The sequence below is a fragment of the Bubalus kerabau genome, chromosome 12 (genome assembly GCF_029407905.1).
Source record: "Bubalus kerabau isolate K-KA32 ecotype Philippines breed swamp buffalo chromosome 12, PCC_UOA_SB_1v2, whole genome shotgun sequence".
Classification (NCBI taxonomy): Eukaryota; Metazoa; Chordata; class Mammalia; order Artiodactyla; family Bovidae; genus Bubalus; species Bubalus kerabau.
This window is the reverse complement of record NC_073635.1, coordinates 47993413-48011307: the sequence shown is the minus strand read 5'-3', so window position 1 is coordinate 48011307 and position 17895 is coordinate 47993413. Positions and strand designations below refer to the sequence as shown.

Here is a 17895-nt window from a genome sequence, read left to right as displayed (position 1 = left end):
CCAAATTCAAATCAACGCAGCCTCACGCTGGGGATCAGCGCGAGAGGCGGAGCCTGCCCGGCGTGAGCCGGGAACGCGCGGTGTGATTGCCCAGGAGAAAGGAAGGCGCTCCAGTTCCGGGTCAGGCCCTTCGCCCGCCTCCCTCGGCCTCCGCCATGGCTAGCAGCAGTGGCGCCGGGTCGGCGGCAGCGGCAGCGAATCTGAATGCGGTGAGGGAGACCATGGACAGTGAGTGCCCGTTTCGCCCCCTTTATCTTGCCTCTGTTCCCCAGAGCCAAGGCCCTGGGGCGGGGCTGGGCCCCCGAGGACTTCAGGTCCACTTCCTGCCCCGGTCGGCATCTTTGGAGATCCTCCCAAGGGACCGTCCAGAGCTCCAGAGCTGATGGTCCCATCCTTTGAGAGTCGTCTCTCCGTTCCTGCGTAGTTTGTCGCGCGCACGGCGTTGCGGCCCCACGTCAGCTCGCCGCGCGTCTGGTCCCTCCCGCACCGGACCCCGCGCGCCGCCTGTTTGCCGCCTCGAGTGCTTTCTCCCGAATGCTTATTTCGCGCCCCCTCCCGCGCCCAGTCCCCGCGACCTTCCTCGCGCGAGCTCATGGCACGCCTGGTGCCCGCATCACGCCCCCTCCGCGCCCGTTCCCCGCATCCCTTCTTCTGCCCCGCCTCGCGCGCCCTGCCCACCCCGCGCGCCGCATCCAGTGAGGGGAGCGCCTCCGAAGCGCCCCAGACTGAGCTCCTTGCGGACAGTGGCTTCCTGTGTTTGGTCACCGCTCCATCCCTCCTTGTACCTTGCGCTGCAGCAGGAGCATGTTAAATACCTACCCCGTGAAAGAACAAGTTGTGCTTTAATCAGAGTTGCACCTGTTTAGTCCTGGAGCCGGTGATGCCGGTGTCCGGAGACCTTGGGTGTATTTACCTGTTTTGCAGCAGGGAGCAGGCAGGTAAAAACTGCCCGCAAGTAATAGGGGAAAAAAGTATCTTGGAGTTATCCTCTCTCTCCTTTCTATTGCCGGCTCTGCCACTTTATAGCCCTGGTGTAGGCTTGGACAAGTCATTTAAACATCTTTGAGCCTGCTTTTTTTTTTTTTTTTTAGCCCCAGTAAAATAAGATTGCTACAAGCCTGGTAGGCTGCTGTCTATGGGGTCGCGCAGAGTCGGACACGACTGAAGTGACTTAGCAGCAGCAGCAGCTGCTTGAGTGCTAAATCGCTTCAGTTATGTCCGACTCTTTGCGACCCCATGGATGGTAGCCCGCCAGGCTCATCTGTCCATGGGATTCTTCGCTCAAGAATACTGGAGTAGCTTGGATTGCCAGGCCCTCTTCCAGGGGATCTTTTCAACCAGGGATCGAACCCAGGCCTCCTGCATTGCAGGCAGATTGTTTACCGTCTGAGCCACCAGGGAAGCCCCCTACTACCTCTTAGGATTATTGTAAATATTTAAATAAGATAACCTTATAAAGGTATCTCGAAGGTGACCATAAACAGGTAGTTCCTGCACTGTTTTTGTGTATAAACATCATTCCACGACCCCTTTTGTTGTCCCCATTTTATTTGCCTGCATCTGTATATGTGTGTTTGATAGATGTTAAATTTTGCTTTTTTGCGTTTTCCAAGGGATACCCACATGAACTGCTGTCTCTTTCAAACCATGAAATTCTCATTAAGCAGTGTCAGCCTTCATGTCCTGTCTCTGGCTCCTTCACTTTAGGCTCCACTTCCTATTAGAGCCCCTTCTTTATGAGGACTTGTTATAAAGCTTATGACTTTATTTGCACTCGCTGCTGCTCCGCTTTTCAAAGGTTTTTTTTTTTTTTTTTAATTAACAGAGCCTTTGCATCTAATTTTTTACTCAGTGTCTGCTTTTGTCTTTTTCTGAAAAATGGAATTTTGTTAATACCATATTCAGCCTATTTTCCCATCCTTCTTGAAATAGCAGAGCTTATTAGTTTTATTTTGTAAGTGGATTTGTGTACATAGAAAATAGTGTACACCATTATTGTCTTACATCTTTGCTTGGAAGCCATTGTGGTTTCTGAACAGTATGAAGTGTATTTGAGGCCTGACTTATAGTCAGTTTTCTTATATTAACTGTTCCTTATTATATGGGCACAGGATTCCATTTGAATAGAAAGCCTGCATTTTCTCTCTGATGAAACTACTGATACAGAAATGAGAACTGATCATTTTTATTGGCTGCATCATCAAGGTTTTCACTGACAGAACTGAAGATTATAGTGTTAGAATATGAAATAGTGAAAAAAGACCAGATTATTTTTTCTCAACCAACACTGGCAGAGAGTGTGCAAAGTAGAGAACACTGCTCCTCTAGACACAATGTGTCCCCAAATCAGAAGGTAAAAAGGAAGGCCCCAGGTTGGCAGTGTATCAACATCTGTTAAATGTGGCAGTTAGGTCCTGTCGTGTCCATTGGAACTAGCTGTTATCATGCCATGCATGCATGATTAGTCACTCAGGCATGTCCGACTCTTTGCCGTTCCATGGACTGTAGCCTTCCAGACTTGTCTATCCGTGGGATTTCCCAGGCAAGAATAATGAAATGGGTTGCCATTTTCTCCAGGGAATCTTCCCAACCCAGGGATCAAACTGACATCTCCTGAATCATAATTGAGTCCAAAACAGTCAAAATGTGTAGTTTTGCAAAGTTAATGAAAATATTTTCCAGGCTGTCTCTAATGATTGAGGCACAAAGGGAAGCATAGTGACACTTTCAGGGTTAAGAATTGACCATAAACTCAACTGAAAAAGTCCTCAATGCAGTCGTTTAATAATCTCACCTTTCTCCACTCTCATTGCCAGAAATAGAACTTTAACTTGCCCAAGGGACTGGGCTGACCTACATAAGCACCAGTATTTTTTGAAATTCTGTTAATGTGGAGTTTCCATGTATTTAAATCTATCCATGAGACCCAAACTGAAGTGTTCAAAACTTTTTAGTCTGACAGCGCTGCTTCAAGATCTAGTATATTTCTCCTTATCGTCTTCCTCCCTCCCTCCCATCAGTATTAAGAGTCAGCTAAGTGATTTAATCTTTTAAATAATGTCAGATGATTGGCAAGGATTATAGAATTGAGCTATGAACATTTGTAATTTTATTGTGAAAATGAAAGCATTTTGCTAAAGATACTTTAGACAGGGGAGGAAGTGGTGGGCTTTGTTATTTATCTGCATAGAACACTGAAAGAAACCTGATTGATCCTGGCCAGATTTAGTATAGAGTCTGTTGCATAAGGGGCTTCCCTGGTGGCTCAGTGGTAAAGAATCTACCTGCCAATGCAGGAGACATGGGATCCCTGGGTCAGGAAGATCCCTGGAGAAGGAAATGGCAACCCACTCCAGTATTCTTGCCTGGGAAACCCCATGGACAGAGGAGCCTGGCAGGCTACAGTCCATGGGGTTGCAAAAGAGTAAGACATGACTTAGCCTTAGCGGCAGTAACAACAAGTTATGTTTTTGGCAGTGGTGATTAAAATTTACTTCTTCCCTACTAGAGGCTTCAATGTGATACAGTTGTTCCTCAGTATTTGCCGGGAAATTGGGTTCAAGACACCCTCACCCACCCACCCATACCACAATCTGTGGGTGCTCAAGTCTGTCATATAAAATGGCTAAGTGTTTGCATATAACCTACATTCATCCTCTTGTATAGGGGCTTCCCAGGTGACTGAGTGGTAAAGAATCTGCCTGCCAAGCTGGAGACTCGGGTTTGATCCCTGAGTCGGGAAGATCACCTGGAGAAAGAAACGGCAGCCTGCTCCAGTATTGTTGCTTAGGAAATCCCATGGCCAGGACGCTGGTAGACCACAGTCCTGGTGTTGCCAAGAGTCAGACACAACTGAGCAACTAAACAGCAGCAGCAGCTGCTTTTATACTTTAAATCATCTTTTGGTTATTTATAATTCCTAATAAATGCAAATTCTATGTTAATGGTTGCCTGCGCATAGATGCCAAACTCAAGTTTTGCTTTTGCGAGCTTTCTGGAATTTTTTTTCCCAAATATTTTTCAGTACACAGTTGACTTGTATCAAGATGTAAACTAGCAAAACGAGTGAAGAGAGTCCACAGTGTGCAAGGCATTGTCAGTGAAGCAAACATATAGCCCATGCTCCTACCCTCAATCCCCTTGCTTTCTCATGTGAGGTCTCCCCTACCTCTCTCCTTCACTAAGCTTCTTCAGCTCTTCACTCATCTCAGATTTGACCATTTATATTAATCTCTCCTGTCCATGACACCTACCAGTCTCTCCATAATTGCAATAACTTATCTGGACTCCTCCCCAGGTCTTACACTGGGAAGAACTTGGTAAATGAGACTGAAAGGCTCATGTAAAGACTGTAATTAAGGGGGATAAATGGTTGTGAAATATGAGATGAGACATGAGAATATACTAAGGCCCTACTGAAGATTTGAAAACTCTGGGAAGCTATTACATATAAAACAGGAATGTGACAAGATCAGATATTCTTTTTTTTTTTTTTAAGATTTTGCCTTCAAGGCTGCAGTGCAGTGGCAGAATGGGAGTAACTCAGGCAAAACCCAGCAGACAACTTAAGTTGAGCAGGAGTTTAGGGTCCAGGGAGACCAAGGCAGGCAGAGTTTTTAAGACAGAGTACCTGAGAGGAAAGAGCCTGCACCTAGAGGAAATTCTGGAGGTCCATGGAATGTTCTCCCTCAGATATTCAGCACGGCATTGATCAGTGTGCAAGGAAAGTACCCCAAAAAGACACCAAAGGATCAAACTATTTCCAGATAACTGTCTCATTACAAAGCTTGAGAATATGTATAGAAATATAAAACTGTTGAACACCCAGCACAGTAAAATTCACAATGTCTGGCATCCAGTCAGAAATTATTAGGTATGCAAAAACAGAAGATTGTGACCGATGATAAGAAAATTTTAATCTGTTAAAACTGACCCACAGTTGATACAGATGTTAGGATTAGCAGGTGAAAACATTAGAATGGTACTCCGTGTTCAGAAGGTTAAGTAGAGGAATGGAAGAGAGGTTTTTTAAACAAATTGAACTTCTCAAGATGAAAATGAATATAAAGTATGAAAAAGTGGAACGGGCCCATATCACAAAAATCATGAATATTATGAAAGTTTTCAAAAGGACTTAGACTGAAATTAAAGGTGGCTCAGTATTGTTCATTTATTGGTTCATCCCAAAATAAAGTGTCATTTTCATACAGTTCATATCAAAATCCAAATGGTATATTACTGACTAGGCAGTTCCATTTCTAGGAATTTATTCTGATAAAATTAAGTTCCTGTGTACAGATAATTGTCACAATATTATTTTCATCAGGGAAACAGGAGACCCACAACAAAATAGCAGAGCAGTTAAGTAATGTATGTTATTTCCTTAAAATGGAATATTACATGAATGATTAAATTACATTGTAAGAGAAAGCTAAAAAGTGGGAAAGTGTTCAGAATAATCTTGACTATGATATGTAAATTTTAGATAGATACTAAATGAGTAGTAGAATATAAACCAAGATATAGAAAAGTTATGTGGAGGGAGGTTGTAAATTTATTTTTAAGTTTCTAGAGCTAGGTACGGAGAAGGCAATGGCACCCCACTCCAGTGTTCTTGCCTAGAGAATCCCAGGGACGGGGGAGCCTGGTGGGCTGCCGTCTATGGGGTCGCACAGAGTCGGACACGACTGAAACCACTTAGCAGCAGCAGCAGCAGCAGAGCTAAGTAAGGGCAGTATTACATGCCGGTCTTTCCAGTATTACATGCCAGTTTCCAAATCTAGGAATGCTGTACTGTTCTTTGGTGTTATGCAATATTATATGAATTAAAAACAAGTATTCATGTGCATTTTTAAAATGTTACAAGATTTTATTCTTAAAATTTTCTTGTCTTTTTCCAGTCCTACTTGAGATTTCAAGAATTTTGAATACTGGATTAGATATGGAAACTCTGTCTATATGTGTGCGGCTTTGTGAACAAGGAATTAACCCAGAAGCTTTATCATCAGTTATTAAGGAACTTCGCAAGGCCACAGAAGCCTTAAAGGTAGAGATTCATGTGTTCACTCACTCTGAATGAAAATGCTTTTGTTTAGAAAACAATTAATGTTGAAATTTTATGTGAATGATTCTAAACAAGGTTAAACTAACATCTGTCATCATCAGGAAAAATTCTGAAGGCCAGGGTCTCAGTATTGTATGTTCAGATCACAAAATTCTCTATCTGAACCGTGTTGTCTTTTGGTAAAAGTCTCTGATTATGTTTGGAATTCTGATTATGTTTAGAATTCTGCTTGTATTGTGGGTGATATTGTTTCTGCCCCCCAAAAAAGATATGCTTAAGTGTGCAACACCTGTGAATATACTATGTTTGGAAATAGTGTATCTGTAGGTATAATCAAATTGACATGAGATCATAATGGGTTAATGACCAATGTCCTTATAAAGACAAGGGAAATTTGGACACAGATATACAAAGCACATACCATGTGAGGACACAGAGGGGATACTGTGTGATGACAGAGGCAGAGATTGGAGTCATGGCGTTTACAAGACAAAGAAGGCCAAGTATTGTTGGCAGCCACCAGAAGGTAAGAGGCAAGGACGGATACTCTACTAGAGACTTCAGAGGGAAGGACAGTCCTGTTGACACCTTGATTTTGGACTTCTGCCTCCAGAACTATTAGAGAATAATTTTCTGTTGTTGTAAGCTACCCAGTTGATGGTACTTGGTTATGGCAACCCTAGAAATCTAATTTAGATTTACTACGGGAAAGTGGAGTGCTGCTGAAAGAAATACATAAAAATGTGGATGTGACTTTGGAATTGGGTAATAGATAGAGGTTGGAAAGTTTTAGGATGCTTAATAGTAAAAAGCTTGGATGGCCTTAAAGACTTGGTTAATGATAGACATTAAAGGTGATTCTAGTGAGAGCTCAGAAAGAAGAGAAAAGAGTATCAGTCTTCTCAGAGAATATGTCTATCATTATGAATAGAATCTTGTGAGAAATATGAACGTGAAAGGTGCCTCTCTGAGGTCTCAGATAGAAATGAACAACTTCGGGTGTTGGACCCTGGAGGAAAGGCCATCCTCGGTATAAAGAGCACTCAGCTGAATTATATTCTACTGTTGGAAGGAAAATAAAACCTGTAAGCAATGACTTGGATATTTAGCTAAGGAAATTTCCAAAGCATGGAAAGTGGGGCCTGATTTCTTCTTGCTGCTTATGGTGAAATATAAGGGGAATAGGAAATTGAGGAAGGAAGGAGTAAAAAGAAACCAGCACTCACTTTGGGAAGCTCTCAGCCTACCCAGATAGATTTCTGGAAAGAAGGCTGAGATTGTAGCTAGATAACCTTTTGGTGAAGAGATTAGGTTATGTGACTCAGATGCAGTGAACATCTCAGTACAGCTTGAACTTAAAGGGATGAGGAAAGGCTGTCACACTTCTGGGGTTCTGTAGGCGGCTGATGGACCTGTTAGTGTGTGCACATCCTTGAAGGAAAGGGAAGGGTAGCCCAGAGGCCAAGAACTGCTGAGGCCAGCTGGGCTGTGTTGCCAGCGTGGACCCAGAGGACCACCTTTTTACGAAGGTCATGGCATCTGGTTCCACAACTTCATGGGAAATACATGGGGAAACAGTGGAAACTGTGTCAGACTTTATTTTTCTGGGCTCCAAAATCACTGCAGATGGTGACTGCAGCCATGAAATTAAAAGACGCTTACTCCTTGGAAGGAAAGTTATGACCAACCTAGATAGCATATTGAAAAGCAGAGACATTACTTTGACAACAAAGGTCCGTCTGGTCAAGGCTATGGTTTTTCCTGTGGTCATATATGGATGTGAGAGTTGGACTGTGAAGAAAGCTGAGTGCTGAAGAATTGATGCTTTTGAACTGTGGTGTTGGAGAAGACTCTTGAGAGTCCCTTGGACTGCAAGGAGATCCAACCAGTCCATTGTGAAGGAGATCAGCCCTGGGATTTCTTTGGAAGGACTGATGCTAAAGCTGAAACTCCAGTATTTTGGCCACCTCATGAGAAGTGTTGACTCATTGGAAAAGACTCTGATGCTGGGAGGGATTGGGGGCAGGAGGAGAAGGGGACGACAGAGGATGAGATGGCTGGATGAGATGGCTGGATGGCATCACTGACTCGATGGACGTGAGTCTGAGTGAACTACGGGAGTTGGTGATGGACAGGGAGGCCTGGCGTGCTGCAATTCATGGGGTCACAAAGAGTCGGACACGACTGAGTGACTGATCTGATCTGATCTGAATTGCTGAGATTGCGAACAGTAAAGGTGTTGTGTTCCCTTTCTTGCTTGCACACACTCCTGTTTAAAATCTCACATGATTTTATTTCCATATTTATGTAACACTCATATGAACACTTCAGTTAGTCCCTCTTAAAACTTGTCCAAGGATGAAATGACTTTTTTCTACCCTTTTGTCTTTCCTTTGAGGAGACATGCAGTTTACCCATCTCAGATAAGTTCCAGTAATCTGGGTCATTGGTTTTGTGCTTTTTAAAACTTTTTTTAATTAAATCTAATACCAAAAGGTAAACAAGGCACATTTACAGAGCAAAAATGTATCATAAATAGAATATCTGTACAATTCTCATTGTCCACCCTAGAAGTTGCCTATGCTCCCCTATCACTAACCTCTCTTTCCTGCTCCCCATTCCAGTAACTACTGTCCTAATTTTTATGATAGAGACTTTAACATTTTCACTGACTAGCATGGATCTCTAAACACCAGTTTAATTTTGTAAAAAAATTTTTACTTGCTGTAAATGAGATTTTACAGCACAGTTTCTTTTTTCCACTGAGTTTTCATCTGACATTATTTTTGTGAGGTTCATTTCTGTTGTATGTAGCTGTAGTGCATTCCTTTTCACTGTAATAGTCATGTTTCATTATACAAATATAGTATTTTTTATTTATGCTTCCTACTGTGAATGGGTATTATTAGGTTGCTCCCTGTCCAGAGCTATCATGAACATGCTGCTCTGAGCTTAGTTGTCTGTGTCTTCTGATACATGTATGTGGGCATTTCTGTTGAGTGTGTATCTAGAACTGGAATTGCTGAATCATAGCTTATGTGTATCTTCAACTTGAGGAATTAAGGCCAAACTTTACTACAGTGGTTATATGAATTTGTATTCCCACCAGCAGCGAATGAATTTCCCTTGCTTCTCATCTTTGTCTATACCTATTATTGTGAGTGTTCTTTAATTTTAGTCATTCTGGTAGGAGTGTTTGGACTTCTGCCTGTGTATTAGCATTTCTGTGAGTACCGGTGAGATCAAATGAATTAAAAAAAAATTTTTTTTTGGCCATTTTCTTTTGTGAAATATCTTTTCATGTAGTTTGCCCATTTTTCTGGGTTATCTGTCCTTTTCTTCTTTGTAGGTAGTCTTTGTTTAAATATTTTGGAAATGATCTTTTGTCAGATATACATGTAAGGCTTAAAATCAGAATTTTTAAGTAATTATGAAAATTATTCAAATTTTCTATTTCTTTTTTTAAATGTATTTTTAATTGGAGGATAATTGCTTTACAATTGTGTTGGTTGGTTGGATGGCATCACGGACTCAATGGATATGGGTTTGGGTAAACTCCGGGAGTTGGTGATGGACAGGGAGGCCTGGCGTGCTGTGGTTCATGAGGTCGCAAAGAGTTGGACACGGCTGAGCTACTGAACTGAGGCTTCTGCCATACAAAGCTCGAATCAACCACAAATACACACAAGTCCCCTCCCTCTTGAACCACCCACCCACTTCCCACCCCATCACAGAGCACCAAGTTGAGCTCCCTGTGTTGCCCAGCAACTTCTATTTCTTTTTTAACTCAACAACTGTTGCTTTCATGTGAGAGAAAGAAAAATAACTACAGAACACAGTAAGAATAGCTAGTATTTACTCTACTTTTGCTAAACTCTGCACTAAGGACTCTCGCTGCATTGTTTCCTTTATAGTCAATGCAAGGATGTTTACTACGACGACTAGTTAAGAGTTTACCCCTAAGGAAGCTGAGGCTGTGGTGGCTAACTCACTTCTCCCAAGACTTAGATTAAGTGGTTGAGCTAGGATTTGAGCTCAGACCTTCTGACGTCAGAGTTGTTAACTGCTAAGTTTCTGCCTACAGTAAGTTCTAAAAAATATATGAGCCTGCTGTTTAAAAAAGTGTGAAATGATTAGAACCAAACCAGTGGACTGGAGCCCAAGTACCTTCCCTGGCTTAATACTGTCTCATAACCCTGTTTTTAAAAATAAGAGGTATCATAGCCTTTTATTAGTAAATTGCTGAAATTTCAGTGGAAGAGGATTTATTTAATATACATCTTCCATAACCACAAAAATTTTTATACAGCTATGCTGGAGTTTGAAAGAGAATAGGGAGGCAGAATAGCAAGAGACTTTTGTATTAATGCAGATTGACTGATGTGAAGGAACCAGAAACAAGTAACCTAGCTAGAAAGGTAGGGGGCAGACAACATAGTTTCTTAGAATAAAAACCAAGGTATTAGGAGATTCAGAAGTGCCTGTTTAACATAACTTTTTCAGCTTTGATGTACCGGTTATTCCACATCCAGTGGATTATAATGAACTCTGAAGGCAAAGTCAATACAGTAACTCCCCTACATAGCAAACTTTCAAGTTGTGAACGTCAGGTGTGAGTGAAATTGCAGCTTGCCCTCTGCCTCCTGTTGCTGACCATCCTTCAGCTCTACCATCTCCCACATCCTCTCCCTCACCATAAGTAACTCTTCTTGCCTGTCCACTCGATGCCATTCCCTATATGCCAGCCATCGTCCTGTACTTTCCAAGGTGCTGCACTGTTAGATTCAAAATGTTTCTTTATTTTTTGTGTTTGTTTTTTATGTATTATTTGCGTGAAAAGTATTATAAACCTAAAATACAGTTATAATAATACTATTGTAAACCTATAGTACAGTACTATATTGTGTCAGTTGGGTACCTAGGCTAACTTTGTTGGACTTAGGAACAAATTGGACACTCTCAGAAAAGAACTCATTTGCATGTAGGGGACTTACTACAATTAAGTTGAGCAAAAATCAGAAAGTGTTGCCCATTTGAATAGAAAATCAGTCTCATACACACACAAAGCCTCTTAAAACACATTTCTCCCATAATCTAAAATTGGTATACCTGACTCTTTCTAAAACTAGGTAGGGGAAGAGATGGTGAAAAGTTTCCAGTAAAGAAGAAATGTTCATTAGAACTTTTTCTTGAAAGTAATGTTTGAAATCTATTTAAGTTGTATAAAAGTAATACATGTAGGTAATTGAAAACAAAAATATTATAGTTAATCTCATTGAATTAAAAATGAATGAACTTCCTCAGGTTGATGCTCTTCAGATCAAAGTCTGTTCTCTCCTAACTGCTCCTGCTGGGTCTGGTTTGGGAGCTGGTTGGTTCAGAACTGCACTCAGCCACACCTCTCTTCTCTTGATCGCCTTACCCTGCCCAGCCTTACTGCCTTAATATGCATAGGTTCTCTCTTTAGTGTGGTTGCTGCTCATGAATTTTTTTCCACATATTTTTTATTTCTCTTAGTGTGATAAATAGAGTAAGGAGAAACTCTTCTTGCTGCATTGTATTATCTTTACCTAGAAATCCTAGTGATTAGAATTTAATTGTATGGTACTCATCTCTGTTTTAGACCATGTACAATATAAATCAAGGATGTGATGAAATATTGCAAGGAATTGTTGATCTGAAACATAGTTTTTTCTTCTGTTCTTAAATATGAAGAAAATTATAATAATTTTACTAAATATTTTTTCTCTTTCAGATCTTTTAGATTTGTATATAGGTGTTGTATTTTATATGTATCCATGTATGTGTGTGTATATTATAGTAAAAGCAGTAGTTGTGTGTCACCCAGATAGATAAATTTCTTAACAGTGGTAGACAGAATGCCTTATGTTTATTTGCCACAGCATAAGTAGAATTGTTAATCACGTGTATTTCTTTTAAAAATAAGACTTTACTTTTATGAATGTTACTTTTATCAACACTGAATTTTTGTGTTGTCTCCTCAATGCTAGTATTTATATGTTGGGAGTCATTTATAGATTCTGGTTTCAGAAATTGTGGGCAAAACTCATTTTCCCATATTTTCTACTTTCTTGCCATGGTACCTTGAATTATACACTATCGGTGACTTCAAACACACTAAGCCTTGTGTTTTCTTTTGAAGCTGTCCTGTACTGTCACTGATATCTTCGAGTATGTGATGTATCTCCTCACTGCAGCATGAGGACATTGGCAGTGGAGAATTTGTAGTTGGCAGAGAAATGAGGGAGGAAGTAAATCCCATGTCCCCACCCATCCTCACAAAGGAGGGAGTAAATTTGGGCAATGGAAAGTTTGGAGAGAAGACCTCTAATGTGGGTTTTCCCCAGGACCTCTGTGTCTACACTTTAGGAGTCTTTAATGACTCTCCGGAAACTGTATGAGTTTCTAGGATGCCATTGCTGTCTTCCTTTCAACTGGAAAGTAGTTCTGCACACATTTAACATGAATGCTCTACAAGGTTGACGGCTTGCCTAATTCAAATGAAAAGACATGTTGCATTGTATCTTGGAGGGGAACCTCTAAAATTACTATGAAAATGGGATCAGGTTCTAATTCTTGTGAATAGTAAACCCAAGAAGAGAAAGATGAACAACCAGCTATATAGAAAAACATGGGAGGTTCTGTTGACAAGAATGTTTCATATTTAGTTATCTACAACTTTCCAAGTATCTTAAGGAATTTCCTTGAAGGACCTCTGAACTTAGACTGAATATTAAAACACAAGTTTTAATTAGGAGGTTGAAATGTAAATGAGTTGAGTTTACCATGTACTTCTAAGATTAAACTTATTTAAATTCAATATTTCCATATTTGGCCTTGACAAATTGCCTGTTTAAATCCTGTCTTTTAGAAATGCATATAAAATAATTTTCTGATGAATGATAATGGTGTCTGGAAATTTCTGCAGAATAATCAGGGAAAGGGTAACTGATGGTGGTTTAGGTAAAGCTGAATTAGCCACGTATTCATTATTCCTCTTTTGCCTTTTTTTTTCCTTTGCATTAGAGCATAACAGAAAGATCTTTTTCATTCTTAATTCCCTTTCGCACTGTAACGAAACATATGGAAACAAACTAACAAAGACTGTGGATGAGGACTTCTATAAGTTAATTTTTCAAGTAGTGCTTGCTATATTTTTACATTAACTGTTACTTAAGATTATGTAGCAATTTGGACTTCCCACATGGTGCCGTGGTAAAAACTTCACCTGCCAATGCAGGAGACTCAAGAGACGCAGGTTCAATCCCTGGGTTGAGAAGACTCTGGAGTGGGACGTGGCAACCCACTCCAGTACTCTTGCCTGGAAAATTCCATGGACAGAGGAGCTTGGCGGGCTGCAGTCCATGGGGTCACAAAAAGTTGGACACAACTGAGTGAGCACAAACACAATAATTTTCTACTGTTAGCTTAGCAATCAGTCCAAATGGTAGTTCTAGTAATGTACTGCAAAAAGTGAAAACTACTGCATCATGCTGATAAAAGCACTTTGCTATATATGGGGGAAGAGTTGTTTGTTAACAACAGTGCAATATTGACAAATTTATTTCCATGGTGGTTTTTTTTTCCCCCCATTATTTTGTTATACTGAATCATACTTTCTTGTTCTAGGCTGCTGAAAATATGACAAGCTGACTTTCTGAAGAAATCCTGATGGGCTCTGTCAAGCTGTGTAAGAAGATTGAAGATTGCGTTGTAGTCAAGAACACACAATGAAATCACTGCATGTAGCAATGTGGAAACATTGTCTTTTTTAAAAGAATTATAAACCATAGCTTTATAAATCAGTGGAAAGTGGCTTACAGAGAAAACTATCAGTTGTGTTTACATCACATCTTTTTTTTTTTTTTTTTCTTTAACTGCTCTAATGCTTTGGCATTGTTGTGTTCATATTTATGTATTCCTAATTTATAGCTCTGATAGCTTTAATTTTCTAAGCAGTCTGTCCATCAGATGTGCACATCTGCTGTGCCTGGGTGAACTATAGTGGAACCCCTCAGCAGTAATGTTGTAGTTAAGACTTGTTGACATTTCCATTATAAACTTAAATTTTGAATTGTTTATGCAAAATAACTGTGGATTTATGTTGTATTAGGCTGAAAGTTGACAGAATTTCCGCTACCATGTGTGGATTTTTGATTTAGATTCATTATGCATATCAGAATCTTGTTTTTTTATAAGAACATGGAAAACGTGTTGTTAATCTGCTCTTTAACAAAAAATATTTCTTTTCTAAACATAAAGTTTGAGTGGCAGTTAATAGTGTGACCCAGATCATATTAATATTGATTGAAAAGTAAAACTTTCAGAAAACTTAGATTTTAAAGGTAATGACAGTGCTTAGCTTAGTATTATTTGTCATTTGATTCATTTAAATTTAGGGAAGATATTTAATTTAGAATGTTTTTCTAAGTTTTTAATTCATAATGAAACAATTCCAACATGAAAAGTCTTTTTACTTTTGTTTAATAAAAATAATTTGAGTACTTACTTAATAAAATACCTTGAGTGGTTATCTGGTAAATCACCAAACAGGTGGTGACATTCAATAAAGTTACTATTTTCTGAAGGAATAAAGATTTCCAGTCATTAAAGAAAAAATAATCACATTTTCTGCATCAGGAATTCTGAATATGCCTTTCTAAGATCATTTTTGTGTGTCATTATTTTTACCCTGTAAGTTTTAACTAATTGAAGTGATGGTTCAAAATAAAGTTTAGAAAACTTAGGATAATATGGTTTCTGTTCCTAACAGAATCTCCATGAACTATTTTTTCCCAAGACTACTACAAATTGAATCTGATCTTTTAAGATTGTGTTAGCTTTCCAGTTAAATGATAGTACAGGCATATACTCTGGTAGCATATTTTGTTCTTCAAACAAACTAAAGTGATATTAATAAGGGTTAATAATATTTAATGGCAACCTTCTGTTCTATTTTAAAAATCTAGTCTTTCGACCACGTTGACTTTTGAATGGTGGCATCTTTACCAAGTACACTGAACATCTGTTATAGGGAGAACAGTTTGGGAGACAATAATGGTTTTGATAAGTCATCTATATGATTAAAAAACATTGCAAATACTGCGTGTTGTTACTTATATAAAATCAGAAAGAAAACACTCTTGTCAAGCTCCAAAATTTGTATATACTTTTAGGTCATAAGAGTTAATAGTTTTATTTATAACTTTGTAGATTATGTTATTTATGTATGAAACAGAGCAGGAAAATATACTGAGAAGGAGTTCTGTTTACAGAGGAATTTACTGTGTTACATTTCTTAAATGTAAACGTGTATTTTCAATGCATACTTAAGTAATACTTAAGGAAACCAAACAAAGTAATGATACAGTTGCGTTGTTGCGTGTGTTGTCAGTGTCCGAAATAAAACCATTTTGGTGATACCAGCCTGTACTTCTGATTTGAAGTATGTTTCTGTGAATTCAACTTGTGTTTCTATAAGTATTTGGTAAATATTTAGATGCTTTTTTTGGAGAAGGACATGGCAACCCACTCCAGTATTCTTGCCTGGAGAATCCTGTGGACAGAGGAGCCTGGTAGGCTGCTCTCCATAGGGTCGCATAGAGTTGGACACGACTGAAGCGACTTAGCGTGCATGCATTGGAGAAGGAAATGGCAACCCACTCCAGAATTCTTGCCTGGAGAATCCCAGGGACAGAGGATGCTTTTTAAGTTATGTGTAGTTGAAGACTGTTTAAAGATAGGCTTTATAATTTACAGTTTAAAATTAGGCTTGAGGTAGTAAAATGAAATACTTTTCCCCTGGTAGTAAAAGGCAGTAGCTATAACATTTACCCTGTCTTGAAAACAAAGTTGGCGTTTCAACATGTGAAATTATGTTTTTCTGTATTTGAAATAAGAGGTTTCCATAGTGGATAATATGAAACTTCCATGTTTCAAACATACTGTATGTTTTTAAACATTTAAACTAATTAATTAAAAGTTTAGTCTTACACTAGCTACATTTTTTTGTTGTAATACAATGTACAACATAAAACTTCACATTTTAACCATTTGTACAGTACAGTTCAGTGACATTAAGAGTATTCACTTTTAACACCTGCCTCAACAATAGAGCCCAAATCTTTTTAGTCATGGTTTAAGTGACAGTTGGGATCTCTGTTAGGAAACTTTGGGCTGAATTGTGTTTCCCTAAATCCGGTGTTGAAACAGTAACCTCCAGTTACTCTATAGAGTGTGATTATATTTAGGGTTCAGTTCAGTTCAGTCATTCAGTCATGTCCGACTCTTTGCAACCCCATGAATTGCAGCATACCAGGCCTCCCTGTCCATCACCAACTTCCAGAGTTCACTCAAACTCATGTCCACTGAGTCGGTGATGCTATCCAGCCATCTCATCCTCTGTCGTCCCCTTCTCCTGCCCCCAATATTAGGGTAAGGGCCTTGAAAGAGGTGAGTAAGTTAAACATGGGTCTTTAGGGTGAGAACTCACCCAAGCTGACTGCTAATCCTGTACGGACACACACTGACACCAGGGCTGCGTGTGCACAGAAAAAAACCCTGTGAGGATACATCGAGAAGGCAGCCGTCTACCAGCCAAGGAAAGGGGCTTAAGACAACAAGCCACCCAACAACTTTATCTTGAACTTCCAACCTTCAGAACTGTGAGGAAATGTCTGTTTAAGCCACCCAGTTGGTAGTACTTTTTTATGGCAACTGTAACATACTAATAAAGGAACAAATATAAAGTGCCTGTTATCGACAAACCATTGTGGTCAATCTAAAGCAAAGCTAAACAAACTGGAAAGATAAAATACGCTTTTTTTTTTTTTTAAGCAAAGCCTAGATGGCTGCCTTATCCCATGTTGGTGAACATGTTTAGTCCTGCTTAGGAACTCAGCTGAAAATAGCCAGCCGAAAATAGCCAGCCATCTGAGAAACCTGAATCCAAAAGAATCGTTTATAGTTCCCAGTACATAGTCCCTGTGGTTTTAAAGACTGGTACGATTTAATATCATTTAAATTAAGAGGAATCTTTGGGAAAGGGCTTTTATGAGACAGAAATGTGTATTTCACTAGTACTGAGACCCATATAAAGGAATAGAAATTGTTGAACCATTTACATGCAGGCAGGTTGAAGAGTCAAGTGGACAGTATTGCTGAGAAACCAAGATGGTAACCCACTCGCAGAAAAAAATAGATGAATAAAAGTGCTTTGATATTTACCAGTGGAAAGTATATTTACACAAACTCCATGCAAATGGAGTTGGGTTTTATTTCATAACAAGTAGAAGATGGATTTGCTTTTCTAAAGACTTCATCACTTGAATCACTGCTGTGCTTAGTGGCTCAGTCGTGTCTGACTCTTGTGACCCTATGGACGGTAGCCTGTCAGGCTCCTCTGTCCATGGGGATTCTCCAGGCAAGAATACTGGAGTGGGTTGCCATGCCTTGCTCCAGGGGATCTTCCCAACCCAGGGATGGAACCCAGGTCTACCTGCCGCATTGTAAGTGGATTCTTTAATGTCTGAGCCACCAGGGAAGCCCAAGAACACTGGAGTGGGTAGCCTATCCCTTCTCCAAGGGATCTTGCCGACCCAGGAATTGAACTGGGGTCTCCTGCATTGCCTGGAGAAGGCAATGGCACCCCACTCCAGTACTCCTGCCTGGAAAATCCCATGGACGGAGGAGCCTGGTAGGCTGCAGTCCATGGGGTCGCTAAGAGTCTGACATAACTGCGCGACTTCACTTTTCACTTTCATGCATTGGAGAAGGAAATGGCAACCCACTCCAAGGTTCTTGCAACCCAA

General features: G+C 39.9%; 1 protein-coding gene across 1 annotated transcript; it reads left to right on the top strand.

The window, feature by feature from the left end:
- The first annotated feature begins 5 nt into the window (after positions 1-5).
- Positions 6-15517, top strand: MZT1 (mitotic spindle organizing protein 1). The gene is made up of 3 exons (XM_055542641.1): positions 6-228; positions 5901-6046; positions 13715-15517. The coding sequence occupies exons 1-3, from the start codon at positions 156-158 to the stop codon at positions 13736-13738; spliced, it is 243 nt and encodes an 80-aa protein (XP_055398616.1). The 5' UTR covers positions 6-155; the 3' UTR covers positions 13739-15517.
- Positions 15518-17895: the final 2378 nt, after the last annotated feature.

Excerpts from the sequence above, each read along its gene's own strand:
- MZT1 (XM_055542641.1), top strand. The coding sequence starts at position 156 with ATGGCTAGCAGCAGTGGCGCCGGGTCGGCGGCAGCGGCAGCGAATCTG. Across the intron at positions 229-5,900 it reads GGTGAGGGAGACCATGGACA|TCCTACTTGAGATTTCAAGA; the intron begins GTGAGTGCCCGT and ends GTCTTTTTCCAG. Across the intron at positions 6,047-13,714 it reads AGGCCACAGAAGCCTTAAAG|GCTGCTGAAAATATGACAAG; the intron begins GTAGAGATTCAT and ends TTCTTGTTCTAG.